This window comes from Ciconia boyciana, chromosome 5, assembly GCF_034638445.1.
Source record: "Ciconia boyciana chromosome 5, ASM3463844v1, whole genome shotgun sequence".
In the NCBI taxonomy this organism is placed as follows: domain Eukaryota; kingdom Metazoa; phylum Chordata; class Aves; order Ciconiiformes; family Ciconiidae; genus Ciconia; species Ciconia boyciana.
Genome location: NC_132938.1, coordinates 30,234,872 through 30,250,376, shown reverse-complemented (window position 1 = coordinate 30,250,376; position 15,505 = coordinate 30,234,872). Strand labels below are relative to the sequence as shown.

The following is a 15,505-nucleotide window of genomic DNA, read 5'->3' as shown; positions in this document are numbered from 1 at the left end:
CATGTCTATTTGTCCTCATATGAGGAAAACCAACCACACATTTCAACTGAATTTGCCTGCAAGTTATGCAAACATTGGGGCTTCATCTTTTTCTACAAGGAGACATAAAAGAGGGCAGAAGTATAAGAAATACTGGAATGAAATCTGAAGATGAGGAGCCTGCCAGTATCAACCTCTACTTCCAGTTCTCATTTCGTACTTGTTCCTGGTTTGAAAGGTCCTTTTACAACTATTGTAAAGAATTACACTCTTTACTGAGATTTTGTGTTCAAACTCATTCAATGGGCACGTTTAAGCTTTTGAAACAGCTTAATTCAAACAACACAATGCAGGCAATAGATAACCATGAGCGTCAGTATAAAGCAGTTCATCAAAACCAATAACATGCTCCACCAATAGAGGTAATGAGAGCTCTGAGGCTAATTTCTTATGCTGACCTTTATGACAGAAGTGCTAGTCAAGAGATAAGACAAATTTCAAATACCTTAAGCACACCTAGTCTTATTGATTGATTAGTGACAGAAGGGGACTACCTCGATGCTTCACAACAGCTTTGTGTGATCAAAAGTAAACAAAGTTTATGGAATGTATTTTCATACATGAAATCAGTATGTATCTGCGTTTAGTTTGAGCACCTGGATCACAAAGGGGAAAATTCCAAGTCTCCATCAGGAGATGGGAGAGGACATCAGTTCTAACGTACAGACAATAAAACCTCCAACTGTCGTGAACTACCTGCCTCAACCTCTTTTGCAGAGGTTTTTCATTTACATGATCAGGTAATTTCAACTATCGAATCACTAACCACACTGAAGGAAAATATTTGATAGAAGCCTTTTGTGGCTACGGTAAGATAGCTCAACTATGAAACAAAGTCACCTGTCACAGTATGGAGAAGGGTACATAAGCCCTAAGCAAGCTCTGTCTGATCCCAAATAATGCAGTACTATGCATCTCTTCTCATTGCTCTAGAGTAAGAGTGTGATAGATTTGTAAGTGCATCCCAGAAATCTCCAGGAGGAGCTGACAGCTTTCTCCACTTTCTTAAGTGCTCAAAGTAACATCACCAAACATAGCCAGCACCTCAGGACAGAGAAAAACTTTGAGACAGAGAAAAACTTTGAGACAGAGAAAAACTTTGAGACAGAGAAAAACTTTGAGACAGAGAAAAACTTTGAGACAGAGAAAAACTTTGAGACAGAGAAAAACTTTGAGACAGAGAAAAACTTTGAGACAGATGGTAGGACAGATATGGCCAGTTTTAAAGAACAGTTCTGCTGAGTGATCAGGGCTTGAAGCCAGTAAGTTATTTTCCTTCCTCCTTAGGTATCATGCCTGAAACACAGAAAGGAAGGAAGAAAAAGAAATAAAGGAAGACACCAGCTCATAAGTAACAAGCACAAAAGGAGGTAACAAATGTTGCAAGATATCAAGTCACAAAGCACAAATGCTGATGAATCAAGAATGGCAGCAAGCTAGTACCAGGCACCTGAGATGAAGGCCTGAAAAAATGATAACATTTTATTGAACAGAAAACAGATTTGGACTAATAAATAGCCCTTAGACACTGACTGAAAATCTGCAGAACAAACAGGAACAACCTCCATCAAAACCATGCAAGAAAAAAGCTGGGTTGTTTGGAGCACAGCATTTAAACTCGGTCACAGGCATCACAATAGCCACAAGAGGTCTTGCTTTCTGCTCTGTTCTCACTAATGCTCTTTCAAGAGTCAAAACACTGTAAGAACATGGATATTCTGCTAGTCTAATGGGTTGAGTCCAAGGAGTGAGACAAATTTTTCACGTACTTACACTAAGAAATAGTAAAGTGACAGATACTGCTGAAACCTGTGTGAGTCCTTCACAACTGGATAAATTAAAAGCACGAACATCTATTTTGAAGAAAACTTTAAAAAATCCTGGCACTTGTTTTCTAAAACTCCTTTAGCTTTCTAAAACATAATTTTCAATGATGTTAGAGAGACTTCTTTGATGAAGAGTGTTTAAATTGTTTCAATCTATTTCTACTACATCCCTATTAAATACCTGTCTGGTGATCGTCTTGACCAACGTCCTCTGTCAGATTCTGCAAGAGAGTTGGAATGATACAGTTAAACAAGATGGTGATCTTCATTGTTCAGTCATATTTTTAACCTTTATTTGATATTAATATTCATTTTAATCACTTAAGGAGCATCTAGCTAAGACTGCAGAGCCTTTGTGTTTTCAGTTCATATTTATCTAAAAAGTTACCCTTGCAAATTTATCTAAAAAGTTCAAGGATAATCTTTAAATAATTTGAAAAATATTTTTACTTTTTTTAAAATCAAAAACATATCAAACTTTTCAAGAGTGGAAGTAACTATCCAATGGATGGGGAATTTTGCATTGTTATATTGAACAATTCCATTAATAAATGCAGCATTAGAAAGACTGAATTTACCATTTACCACAGAAATGGCTTTGCTTAAGGATAAACACACATACATGTTCTAAAGAAAACTGATTAAAACCCAACTGAAATCTTGGAAATTAGTTACCCCCTTTTTTAGGCAGTGTCTTTTCCACTAAATTTGCAGTGTACAAACAGAAGCCATATCGGCATTTCCAGCTATGGTTGCAACAAAACAAATGTAAATGCACAGCAAACAAGCAGGGACAGTCTTCAAAAAAATCCTGTTTCACTCTTTGCATGGTTGTAAGAGGACAGCTTGCTCATTCAATGCGTTTTCCACAAGAACTGTAAGAAATTGGATAACGATGATGATTGCCATTATTTGATGTATCTAGGAAAGCTTCTGCTATGGAGACAACATCGAAATCCAATGTTGCAGTGAACAGTGCTCAAAAGTATAATCTTTCACCTTTTACTAATACTGCTTATGTCTGTACGGACTCAAACCCAACAGCCTCTCATACAAAAAGACAGTCATAGTTTTTAAAAGTGTAATCACTTAATGATTTCAATCACAAAACATTCTGGACTAAAGCCCTAGCTATTCTGCTTGAGAGAAAATGGCAAGTCATTACCAGCCTATTGAGGGTGTGGTAAATCTTGTGAATATTTGCCAGTGTTGATAGGTGAGAATTCAGTTGAAAATCTAGAGGGGGAGGGAAAAAAAAAAAGTTTTAAACTCTCTGGTTTCTATCTGTAGCAACCGAGATCTTCACATGTTCTGGTCGTTTAATAACATCAGCACACAATTATAAAATAGAAGCCATCTCAACACTTTCTCAGCATTAACATTTTCAACACCGAGTGGAATCAGTAAGTGAAATCTGCAAAAGATATCCTACATGTGCATTTTTCTTAAGGCATGGATGACCCTCAGCAAAAAAGAACTATAGCTAAATACAAAATTACATTGAAAAAATAAAAAAATACTTACAACATTTTTTCCTTTAAATTGGGAATCATTATAATTTCCATGCTACCCAGTCCTTCTGTTCCATCTAGTCCAAAACCAATTTAAGTACCATGTAACATTCTAAAATAATTACTAAAAATGCTACTTTTTAAAAAAGATAATTTTATTAACACACATGTACTTGCCTTTATACTAATTTCCTTGCAAAACTAAGTGACCAGAATACACTTACACAGTTGAAACATGACTTTTGTGTAACAAACCAAAGATCACAATACAGCAGCTGTTAAGACCAGAGCCAATAAAACCAAAAATAAAATATTCTGACACTTCATGAAAGAAGCCATAGCATAGATGTTAACTTTGCTTCCATGCTCCAAAAATAAAACACTTGAGTTTGCTTCAGTTGCAAAAAAGTGACAAACTAATTTTTCTCTATTCTTTTAAATCCCCTATTTTTGCTAGAAATGTGTCGAGGACAAAACTGCAAAGTAAGTAATTTATAAAAAAGATCAACCGTGATCCAGCCAGAGAGCATGCAAACCAACAAGAATCTCAGAAGCTGGACCAGCTGAGACCAGCTGACAGGGATCAAAGACAGCCAAATACTATACAATATTTCCATTTAAACTAAATTAGTTACCCCACTAGAACTTGTGCGCAAAAACACTCTAATTAAATAGAGAGCTGTACTATATGACAAGCAAAGTATTTCAAGCAACATTTTTCCGTACATGAAAAGCTGTATGTGCCTACTGTCACCACCCAGTTAATGCATTAAAGCATTTCTACTGTGAGACATTTAATTTGGCTTTGCTCAGTAGCTGATACAAGATGAAATTAAGGTCAAAAACATAATTCCCACATTTCCATCCCTAGCATTTCAAACAAATGCTCTCAAAATACACCTAAGATGATCGAGAATCTAAGGATAAACAAAAGTAATCATTAAATATCAGATCCCCAAGTCAGTGAACCACACTGCTATGAAGTTAAAAAGTCAATCTGAAGGAACTGCCTGCTGTAAGTGTACTTGTTACACACATCATTATGGATTTCTCTTGTTACAGTGAATAAAACAAAAATTCAGAAGATACCTTTAGGAATGATACATTTCATTTATTATGTTAGCTAGAGAGTATCGTTTCACTAATTGCTACTTATTTCTTAATGTATTGTCCTCAATCCACCACCACAGCAATATAACTTCTATAAGTCAGAAGTGCCAAAGATGGAGTTTCCAACTTTAGAGATACTTATCTACATTAAGTCAAAGACAAACCAGATCATCTTACCAAGATATGATAGGAAGATCTTGCATCTTGAACAGGGTCCTAGATTTTTTCCTGCATTAAGTGCTCAATAAAGTTCCATTTTTGCTAGTCAAACAATACTAAGCAGAACCATTCTGCAAAAAAAACAACCCCGAGTTTCTTAGCGAACCTTCAATTTGACATAAAGGAATTTTTTAAAAAAGGGGGGGGGGAATGACAACACACACATAAAAGCCTTTCTGAGAAGGGCAAGATTAAAAGGTAAGACTTATTTTGTTAACTGCCAGACCAGACTAAGCTTTCTGGAATATGAATTTTAAAATTTCCCTTGTTTCTCAGCCCAAAATCTACAAAGAACATGAGTCTTTAGAGAAACCAGTCATACCTGGAGGTAACAAGCTGAAAACACTGAGCAAATATTTTATTCTAAACTAATATTAAACAATAATTGTAGGTGGTACTCTTAAAAACAATAGAAAAAATATTTTAAAATTAGGATTATATGTATTAGGTATAGCCTTTGAAATAAAACATTCCTAGGCACTTCAAAACACATCATTCATACCAATATGTGTCACGCATCCACTGGAAATATCCTTACAATATTAAGCTGTTACTTCAAAAATAGGTGACATAATTATGATGGACTTAGAGGGGTTGCACAAATATATTTTACAGCTCTTCTACAACAAGCTTCACACCTTAGTTCCACAAAGAGTGGTTTATTCATATGAATATGGAGGACTAGGGTCCAAAGTTTTCTCTCTTCCACAGGGGAAGCTTGCAAAGCAGGGATATTATCCAAAACTGAAAACAGGCTTCTTTTACAGTAACCGTTATGAAAGCAAATACAACCAGCAGCCAATGAATTAGGGAAGTCAAATTACAGCTCAGGTCACCTCCTGAACTGGTCACAGTGCTTGCTCTATCTATATTGCAAGGAAGATACACAATGTATCCCATGCCATTGAAAAGGCATATTTTGAAAAAAATGTTTCTGAAGAAACAGAATCAAAAAAAATAATACCTCCCATGCTCAAATAACACCATCTTGAAAATTAGCAAAGGGACAATGGCATAGTCAACATGGCAAGCAAGTGATTCACCAGCTGGCTGCAATTATATGCTTCAGGAACATGCTCTCTCCCAAACTTCCACACTTCCTTACGCAGCCTCCAAGTTGTGCCTGCCTGACCCCCCTAGTCAGCCCACCACCCCAGGAATCTTATCCGCAAAAAATATAAGCAAACAAACCCTGCAAGCTCAGTGGTCTGAATCAGGTCACCAAGGAGGTGTAATACCAGATAAGCAGAGTTAAAGCAAAAAACAGGAAAGTTCCTCCCAAGTGGGAGCAAATTAGTCTCTTGTGGCAGCAGCAATGTGTTAAATCAAATCAAATCAACTGTCCATCCAAGTCCCACTATGAGAAGAGTGATACATCACATGAAGCTACACACTCAACAGCTGGTTGTATGAGCTTTACATGAAGAAAGCCATCATGCATGAAGCTATTTGTCACCTGAATACAAGAGTTTCAAAGCACATAAATTGGCCTGAAAATACTTTGGGTTTTTTCCTGCAGAAGAAAATATCTTATAGCGAAGTACCACCTACTTCACTGACCTGGGATCAGAAGAAGGAAACCTGCTTGCTTCGTGAATACTGAAGAGATGTGCTGGAATGTTTGCTAAGACTTTAAGAGGTGTATGTCAAACAAGCATACGTATTTTGTTGATTAAATTATTTTTCATGCAGATGTTAGCTTATCTTTAGCAAGAGCTGAAGCAACAGAAATTCCAAATGCTATTAAATACTTTGCAGTAGTTCAGAATGTAATGACTAAAGAAAAAAAAAATCTGAGTAAAATAATTGCAAATTCAGAATCTGGAAAGAAATGCCAGAGCCAACCTCATATCATGGAATTTAAACCTTGTCTACAGTTTATCATTAACACTTAATATTAAGTGTTAAAAGTCTGGGTTAGTCAATTAGTCACAATCATATACAATTTAAAAGTAAAAGGAAAGAGTTTAAAAATAACTTTTAAAATATTATAGATTAAGGTTTACACTATGGACCTGACAGTTATGGAGAGGCAAAAGAAACAACAGCTAGCTGGGCTTGCTTCCATAACAAACTAAACAAAAATCATTCTACACCCCCTGATTAAGATAAACATATGAAATACAATGAACAAACAAAAAACTCAATGTATCTTAAATATAAGCAAGTTATACAAGTGAACTGAATTTGAATACCCCACTTCCCTATCTGAAATTTAAAAACTTTAAAGATCAAGTCCAATTTTTTATTGGAGGGAAGGATATCTTGCCAAACTATTCAAATTAAACCACAAATTAATAACTTAAAAAAAAAAAGTATTTCTGCCTATGCGCCTACTCACACATAGACACGTACCTGCCTGAACGAATACTTTAACTTAGTTCCTGCTGTCAAAATTATCACTTTAAAGCTTGGACAAAACACAGCTACAGGGTGCAGGCTGTAGTCTACTTACACTCTGTAGTCTACTTAGAATTATCCTAACAGTAAGACAATTTATATTGATTAATGAACTTGGAAGTTCAGATCTGAAACCTACATTTGGTGAAAGCCTTCAATACTTATGTTCAGGAAGCAAAACTTCTGTATTCCTTACAAAATGCAGAAAAAAAAAATGCGCATCAGTTTTATTTTCATTTACAGAAAAACATCACAACACACCTAAAAACTGAGATTCCCAAACTGCAGTACAGAGCAGCTAGGAGCTGACTCTGCATTCCTGTCAAAGACAGGATTAAGAATTCATTTCCAGTGTGTCTGTAGCTGAATCTGCACAGGTAGTGACACCCTTTAGCAGGGGCACCCTGCAGAAGAGACCTCTCTCTCAGTCCCTGATGCAAGAGCAAGCATGCAGGTAAGGGGAGACAGAGAAGAACAGGCTTGAAAAGTAGGGTCTCCCTTGATTTGGTGGGGTTGAACATAGGGCATGATTCAGAAAGTAAGGAAAACAGAAGTGAATTCCAGCCTGGACAGTAAGGACATGCAATTAAATGGAAAGAGAAGTGGGATGATCCATCCTAGCTTGAGGAGCAACAGGACCCAGCCATTAGAGCTAAAGACATGGTGCTGCAGGACATTGCTCCTGCACGCATGCATACAGAGCCGCACCAAGCTCAGAGCTACTGCTAGTGCCAGCAGCATCCAAACCCACAGACACAAATTTGTGTACATTTTCCAAACACAACAGCCTAAAATGTTCTGAAGCAAAACCCAGTGATTTAACCTATTGAAAAAAAAAAAAAAACAACAAAACTACAAAACCCCCAAACAACAAAATGTGGTTGAAATAACAACACACTAAAAAGCACTTATTTTAAGGTAAACATTAACATTCAACTCTAGCATTTGGTATTACCACATGTAATCAGTCACTCACTTTATCTGCAACAAAATATTTTAACATTACTCCATGCTACTTAGATACAGAAAAGCATTAATCCTTTTTTCCCCATAGGAACAAATCCTTATTCTACTTAGGTATTTAAAAGGCACCCTGATCTGAGGGCTTGTTTACAGAAAGAGCTACTGCAGTTTAAAGTTCATTGAGAATTTTAGAGCAATTTAAGCAGTGCAAAAGTTGCATAACTTATTTTAGTTTGAATGCATTTCCATTTACTTTAAATTGACTCTGAACAAATAAGAGCTATACTAACATATAGAATAAAAACCCCTGCACACTGGCTCATAGGGGTTTTTAGGGTTTGTTTTGCTTGGGGGGGTGGTTTTGGCTGGGTATTTTGTTTTGTTTTTTATAGAAAAGACCTAACACTAAGTGTATTTCTGGTGCAAAATGTCTGTTTCTGTTGCTGAAAATATCACTTGTGTACCTACTAAATGTATTTGATAAGCATTCCTAATGGAGATTCTTGCCAGAATATAATAAAGCTAGAGTGACCAGCCACAGTTGGAAAAGCATGAGTAAAAGCAGTAGATAATTAGAGCTAATTTAAATCTATTTCTAAAGCATGTATTACCAAATCAAACAGCATTTCAGTGATTCCATGTTACTCAGACTGTGAACAGGCATTCTTTCAGTTTACAATTCAAGAACATAGGAAATTGAGCTACAAAGCATTTAATACAGAACCAATTTTACACCCATTTGACACAAAGCGTTCATTCAGTCTAACTCTTACTCTACCATTAAATTAATTCAAAAAAGTGTCAGTGAGTTAGTTTTGCTGCTATGGCTGCTATGGCCTCAGAGTTGTTTGCCGGCACTACTCTTAACTTCATACCAGATTAGGTGTCATCTGTCATCCTACAAAGGGCATAAAGCTAATAAAAACTTCGTATCTCGTGCTCTAGCTAATTCAGCAGAAATGCAACCCGGCCAAGTACACGCTACTAGGGTATGCAGCACCACGCAGATCTGGTGTACATCACGATGGATCTGCAACAGCCTAGGAACAGCTATGCCAGTCAAAAGCATTGCTGCACCAGCTGTTTGCTTCTTCCTCTCTGCCAAAAGTTACAGTCCCCACAGCTCTGCCAGCAGCACAGGTCATGGGCACATTCCCTAATCCACTTCAGGCAAAAATAATCAACCCTGTCAGTTTAGACAATTTAAGTAAGTGGCAAGAGCTAACCCAGATACATTTGACTGAGTGGATTAGAGAGTGCTCCTACAAACCATTTTACCAGTAGAGCAAGGGAAGCAGTAATCTACAGCTAATGGGCAGTAACGAGCAGCTGCAGTAGACAGGGTCCCACAGTCTGTGCAGCCACACATCTGCATCAAGTGACACAGAAGCATGTGTCACACCAGCTGGTCCCCGAGGCCAAGCTAAAGCCTTGTAGCTCTAACAACTATATATATATATATATATATATATATATATATATATACACACACAACTCTCTCTCTATATATATAAAACACTGAGCAAACTAGCAGTTATTTCTACCTCTTTATGAGCCACAAGTAGAAATTCTGTTTAATGTCAGACCTATGATTTTAAATAAAACAACTTAATTGGGCAGTATAAGAAAATGCTGGCACATTTCAAATAAGGGTTCTGCTTGAAGCCCTTGTTAGTAGTCCTACTTATTGTAGAAGAAATAACCACACTATTAAATGCTCTAATATTTAAATTGGATACAAGAGTTGCACGTTTTCATGGGATGTACCGTACTTCCTAGTGCAATGCTTTTTGGCAAGCACAGGACAGACAAATGAAGCAAGTTTTTCCTCTTCTGCTTGAAGACACAAACAAAACTAGGAAATAATGCTTTGAAAAAGCCCAAAGTCTTTGTTTTCAATATCTCCAAAGCAAGAGGAAAAAAAAGTAAAGAAAATACAGGATTAATAATTCACTTAAAGTTAGCACAAAAGCTACTCAGACAAAAATAAACTTAAATCAAGTGCTGCAATTACAGAAATGAAATCTCATCCTGATACAAAAGAATGAAGAGAAGCAGTGAGAGGAAGACCATTTACCTGCCTAACTCAACTTATTGCATGCCTTGCACAGAGAAGACATTTCCAATTATAGTTATTGGAGTTGCAAGAAACTTTTAAGGAAATGTTTGCCACAGAAAAAAGGAAAGCTGATGTTTCTCATATAATGTAAAAGGTGTATATTGAGTCTCAGAAAGCAAAACTGAGACTGAGCAAAAATGTATTAATGAAGTTTATATCATAAGAACAGATAAGAATCTAAGGATCAAAAAGAAGGCTCGAAATGTTCAGTCAAGAAACAATCATAAGCCAACTTCTGTATGTGTAAAGGTATGCTATGAACACTTCTTGTTTCAAACATTTAAATCAATGAGGGAAAAAAAACAACTACTATGAAGCTACAGATAATAAAATTAGTTAATTTTGGAAAACACTCCTATTTTAAATAACATATATACAAGGCCATGAACTGCCAAGGAAAAAAAAAAAAAAAAAAAAAAAAAAGAAGAGTACCATTGAGGTGGAAGATTCAATCATTCCAAGGGACATTTTTAAAAAGAAGCCACTAACAGCTGAAGGCTGAGAAACAGTACTCTTCTTGTTTTCTGTGGAGAAATTAAGAAAAAGAACAAACCCCACACTACATAGTCTTAACATCCTACATGAGAGAGCACTGCAATATTTGTAACTGTGGCTTACATGTGTATAAAGAAGACATGCACCTTTTTTTGGACAGGGCACATGACAAAAGACACTGAACAGAAGGTATTTTCTAGAATAATTATTCTTCCATTTCCAACATGAGGCAGTTATTTGTGCTTTAATGGCAGCCTTAACCACCAACACATAATGATCCCTAAATATAAAGGTAAAATAAACCAGAACCACTAAAGAAATTATATAACCTTATGAGTTAGAGCCTTTACCAGGCTGCCCCTGCCCAATCTCTCATTTTGAGAAACACAGGAGGATTCAAGAAAATCCAGGCCTTATGCAGTATTTCTTTCCATGACTGCTTTCAGGACTTTGTCCAAAAATCAGACCATATGATCAAAGCTTCAATTTTCATTATCTTTCCCATAAGCAAGTCCTGCAGTAATAAAGTGCCTCAGAACTGCAACTCCTTGCACAGTGAGAACACGTTCCTGGGAGATTTCACAGGAATCGGGAACATCGTTCTGCCGAGACAGCTTTGTGCTCGGGAAGACAGCCTCATCTCTCCGGCGGACGGGGCTGGAGACAATTCCTGAACCTCACAGCTACCCCACACCCACGCAGGTGTGTAATCCCCCCACGCCAGGCAACCTGTCTACAGCGCACGGTCCCGCCTGCTCTGAAACCAGAGCCAGAAACTATATTGCAGAGACAAAGCCCTCCCTACGCTCCTCCAAAACAGGCGGCGTGATCTCCCCTTGCTCCTGCCCCGCCTTCCCCCTTGCCCCAGGCCGCGTCCCGCCCCGCGGCGAGGGCAGGGCGCAGCGGGTCCCAGCCCCCCCGGGGGCTCCGCGCCGGCCGCGGGGCACCGGGCTGCAACTCGCACCCCCGCGAGGGGCGGGGGCAGCGCGCGGCACCGCCGCAGTGCCTGCTGGGAGTTGTAGTCCCCCACCCCCCGCCCACAGCCCCGCCGCGCGGGGCAGCCGCAGGAGAGACTCCACCTCCCAGAATGCGCCGCGGCCCCCATTCCCCTTCACAGCCCGTTTCTCCTGCACCGGCCCGGCGGAATCCGCTAAATTCACCGCCACCCACCCCCCCCGCGCACACGCACCGCTCCCACGTAGCGAGGGCGCCGCGCAGCGCCGCAGCCCGCCCGCGCCCCCCCTCCCCTCGGCAGCCCCGGCTCCCGCGCAGCCAGCCACGAGGGCCGGCCGCGGCCTCACCCGCTCGCAAGCCGGGTCGGGGAAACTGCGTCACACCCTCCGAGCGCCCCCAGCCCCCTCCGCTGCTGCTCCCCTTACCCGCCGCCACCACCGCACGGGCCGCCCCCGCCCAATCCCGGCCTCCCCCGCCCCCCAGGGGAGCCCGCCGAGGGCCGCAGGGCACCCGCCCTCCCCACGGGGCCCCCGCCCCCGGGTACGCACACCGCCTCTCTCCCCGCCGGTTCCGCACCCGCAGGCCTGACGCCCTCCCCCGTCACCGGGAGCCCCGGCGGCGCGCTCGGCCGAGCCTCCTCAGTGAGGGGCAAGAGAAGCCGCCCCCACCAGGGCGGCAGCGCCCGCCGGCGGAAAGACCAGGCCGGTGGCGCCGGGTGCCGCCGGTGGGCGGGGGGGAGAGCGCGGCCCGGCCCCGCCGCTACTCACTGACAGCGGCGGCATCCGAGTGCATTTTCGTGCAGCGCACACACTGCCCTGCCCGGCCCGGCTCCCTCTGCCCCTCTCCCAATCACAGAGCCCAAGCACGGACACCTCCCGCCCCGCCCACCGGCGGTACCCATTGGCTGTGCCTGCCCGGAGAGGCCGCACGTCCTGCTCTCCTACTGCACGAGGTTCCTGCCATTCTCCCTCTGCCTGCCCCGCACCGCCTTCCCCGCCCACTCCCGACCTCCTATTGGGCTCAAGGCTGAGCCGGCCCCGCCCCCCTTCGGTCTGACTGGGCTTCGCCGGTGCCAGTTTTTCCTGGCCTTGAAAGCGCGTGCAAGGAACACCACTTTGCGTCACCTGTGCCTCTGATTGGCTACGGAGGCCAAGGGCCGCGCCCACGCCCTGATACGATTGGGTAAGCGGGGCAGAGGGCGGGGCCGCCCCGCAGAGGGCCGGCGGTGGGAGGACGGGGAGCATCCTGCTGCCCCGGAGCGGGAGGCCGCGGGCCGGTCCCTCGGCCGCAGGTGCCCTGGCTCCGCGCCTCTGCCCTCCCGCAGCCTGCCGCCCGTTACACGGCGCGGGCACCGGCGGCAGCGCGCTCTCCCTATCTCAGCCCCGAGGACGCTCCGGCAGCAGCCCTAGGGCCCGAGAGGGCGGTAGGCAGCCTGGCCCCAGCGCCTCAGGGCCGCCTCCTTGGTCCACCGCCGTCGGGACGAGCCCTGGCCTCTGTATGCCCGAAGGCTCGCACGCCTCGTACCTGCCCTGCTGGGATAAACGAGTGCTTGCACCCGTACATAATGCGTGCCCCGGGGCGGCTGGTGCCGCGTCGTCACGGCTGCAGTAGGTAGCTGGCACTTGGGAAGGAAGATTTCTGGACTGCAGCACCCTCCCTGTGCTCTGTGAACGCAACTTCAGTGTAGCCAAATCACCAGCGAGTTCAGAAAGATTTGTTTCTCCCATCAGGAGACAAATGGCAGCCCGCCAACGCCAGCTGAACGCACTGCAGTGTCAGGTCCACGTTACAGCAGCAGCAGGCTGGGTAGTGGGGAGAGATGGGGGCCAAGAGCCGCCCCTTGCAGGTAGAGGAGGCTGCCCCACTCCCCCTAGTTACTGTTCCTGCTCCTAGAAGTCTAGCGCATGGACCCACCCTCCTTTCCCCCCCTTGCAGTACAGAGGGAAAGCGCTCAGGAGCCGGAGGAGGAAGACACCTTGCCAGTCACCGCTGCTCAGCATCCGAGCTCAGCATCTCACCTCCCGTCAGGGGTAACAGCCTTCCCTCAAACCTACGCGGTGTTGAAACACAGATGAGAAGAGACTGCTACAGCACTGCCTGTGCACAATGGAGGATTATTAAGACAGAAATTACCCGTGAAAAAAAAACTTCCTCCAAGAGGTTAAGTTAAAAGAAAGTCAAGGACTCAGAATTGAAGAAGTGCCAGATTTAAGGTAATTGTCTCTTTGGAGCAATGCATTAGCATACAGTCCTGAATTAACTGATCACACACCTGGGTTGGGGTTTTTCATGACCCTTGCCTTATTCAGGGAACCAGTCAGAATGTGCAAGTGCAGCCCATTTATTTTGCAGAGCAACGTCTTATGTTTTCAACTGCCTGTTTTACAGAGAAGATGGAGTCCATGAGAAAATTATTTCTCTCTTCAAAAGTCATGTACTAAGATCACGTCAGAGCAATGAATGACTCCATTATTTGAAATCCTTACTTGTTCACTAACTCATTGAAATTATTTCTGTAGAACTTCCTGCCTCTATTTCTGGTATTTTCCCATTTGCACCATCTCTTCTTTACCTTAGCAATTGTTGTACATTTCACACTGACACCTTTAAAAATAATAATAATCTGTATCAGAGTAAAGCAGTACATGCTAGGTTTCACTTCTCGGGTAGTTCTAACATCCCACATGCCAGACATTCACATCTCTGCATGTCATCCCAAGCTCTTATACCGAATAGGGGCACCATTGAGTTGCAATTCATCTGATCTGTTCTAATTCTGGATTGAGAGGAACAATTCCTTTAGGGGTGCCTGTTTGTTCACATTGACCATAAAAAGCACATAGACTGCTAGTTCAGAATAACAACATATTCAAAAAGAAATCTTCTCCCATGCCTTATGTAGCTGTAAACTGATACAGATCTAAAGAATGGTGGTACAAAAAACGCCTATCTGGTTGTATCTGAAGCCATTTGGACCTAAGAAAATGTTTGTGTTTTTTTCCCCCACTTATATTAGTCTAAAATGAAAGATACTACTTGGCTTTACAAATCTTTCCTTAGACTATAGCTTCCATAACTATGGCTATATGTAAGCATAAAGCAAATAATACTGTAAGTTTGACCAAAAAAAGTTCAAAACATTTTTGAATAGTTGAATGCACAAGTATAGTCTCTGACCCTTAAAAACTAGATCTGCAAAGAAATCCGTAGGGAAACACAAAAGAGACTTTGTTTTCTGCTTCTGCCTCCTGAACAAGGGAATGTATGCTTCAGCCAGAAAAGGCCTGCCCCACAAGAACAAGGCCCATGAAAACACGCACCTTCATTCCAATCTCAAGAAGGTATAAATATCCCCTTTGTTACCACTAGTTGTAAACTACTATGCAAGTCTCCAGGCAGGCAGATGTTACGTAATCACGCCTGTATTTTCTTTCTGAAGTTTGAGTTTACAAAACACAGAAATACTTCATTTTACATAGAGTACATCCATCGGGTCATGGTTGATCAAGCATCATCTCAAGGACAGAGACAGTTTAAGCAGTTCCAGCATTAGCCTCTTAATCCTAAGCCCTCCTGGCATCCTTTCTTTTGTGCCAATGCAACCATTTGGACAGCTAGGTAGTGAGGTAGATCAAAGAGCAAGACTGCTCTCAACGCCCCCAAAAAGCAATAAACCCTAAAACAAAACCAAAAAAAACCTCAACCCTTTTTTTGTTTTTGTTCATTTGTTTGTTTGTTTTCCCAGCCAGATGAATATCCTGATCTGGCTCACTACACATACACATCAACACACAGGAGAGGAATAATAAACCAAGAACTGGAGAGGGGCAGGAAATACATCAGCCAATTTACACACTGCTAGACCAAAC

At 42.1% G+C, this 15,505-nt stretch overlaps 1 protein-coding gene across 5 annotated transcripts in view; it reads right to left on the bottom strand.

Moving 5' to 3' along the window:
* DCUN1D4 (defective in cullin neddylation 1 domain containing 4) overlaps positions 1 to 12,570 on the bottom strand; it is a 40,430-nt gene extending 27,860 nt beyond the window's left edge. For 4 of the 5 annotated variants that reach the window (XM_072862080.1, XM_072862081.1, XM_072862083.1 and 1 more), the window contains exons 1-3: positions 12,404 to 12,485; positions 3,031 to 3,101; positions 2,047 to 2,086 (exon numbers count right to left, since the gene is read on the bottom strand). In XM_072862080.1, coding sequence (XP_072718181.1) covers positions 2,047 to 2,086; positions 3,031 to 3,101; positions 12,404 to 12,428 — 136 coding nt within the window. In that variant the 5' untranslated portion in view covers positions 12,429 to 12,485. Of the gene's footprint in view, positions 1 to 2,046; positions 2,087 to 3,030; positions 3,102 to 12,403; positions 12,486 to 12,533 lie in introns of those variants that run through there. The other variant, XM_072862082.1, reaches the window with a different exon arrangement.
* Between the last annotated feature and the right edge of the window lie 2,935 nt (positions 12,571 to 15,505).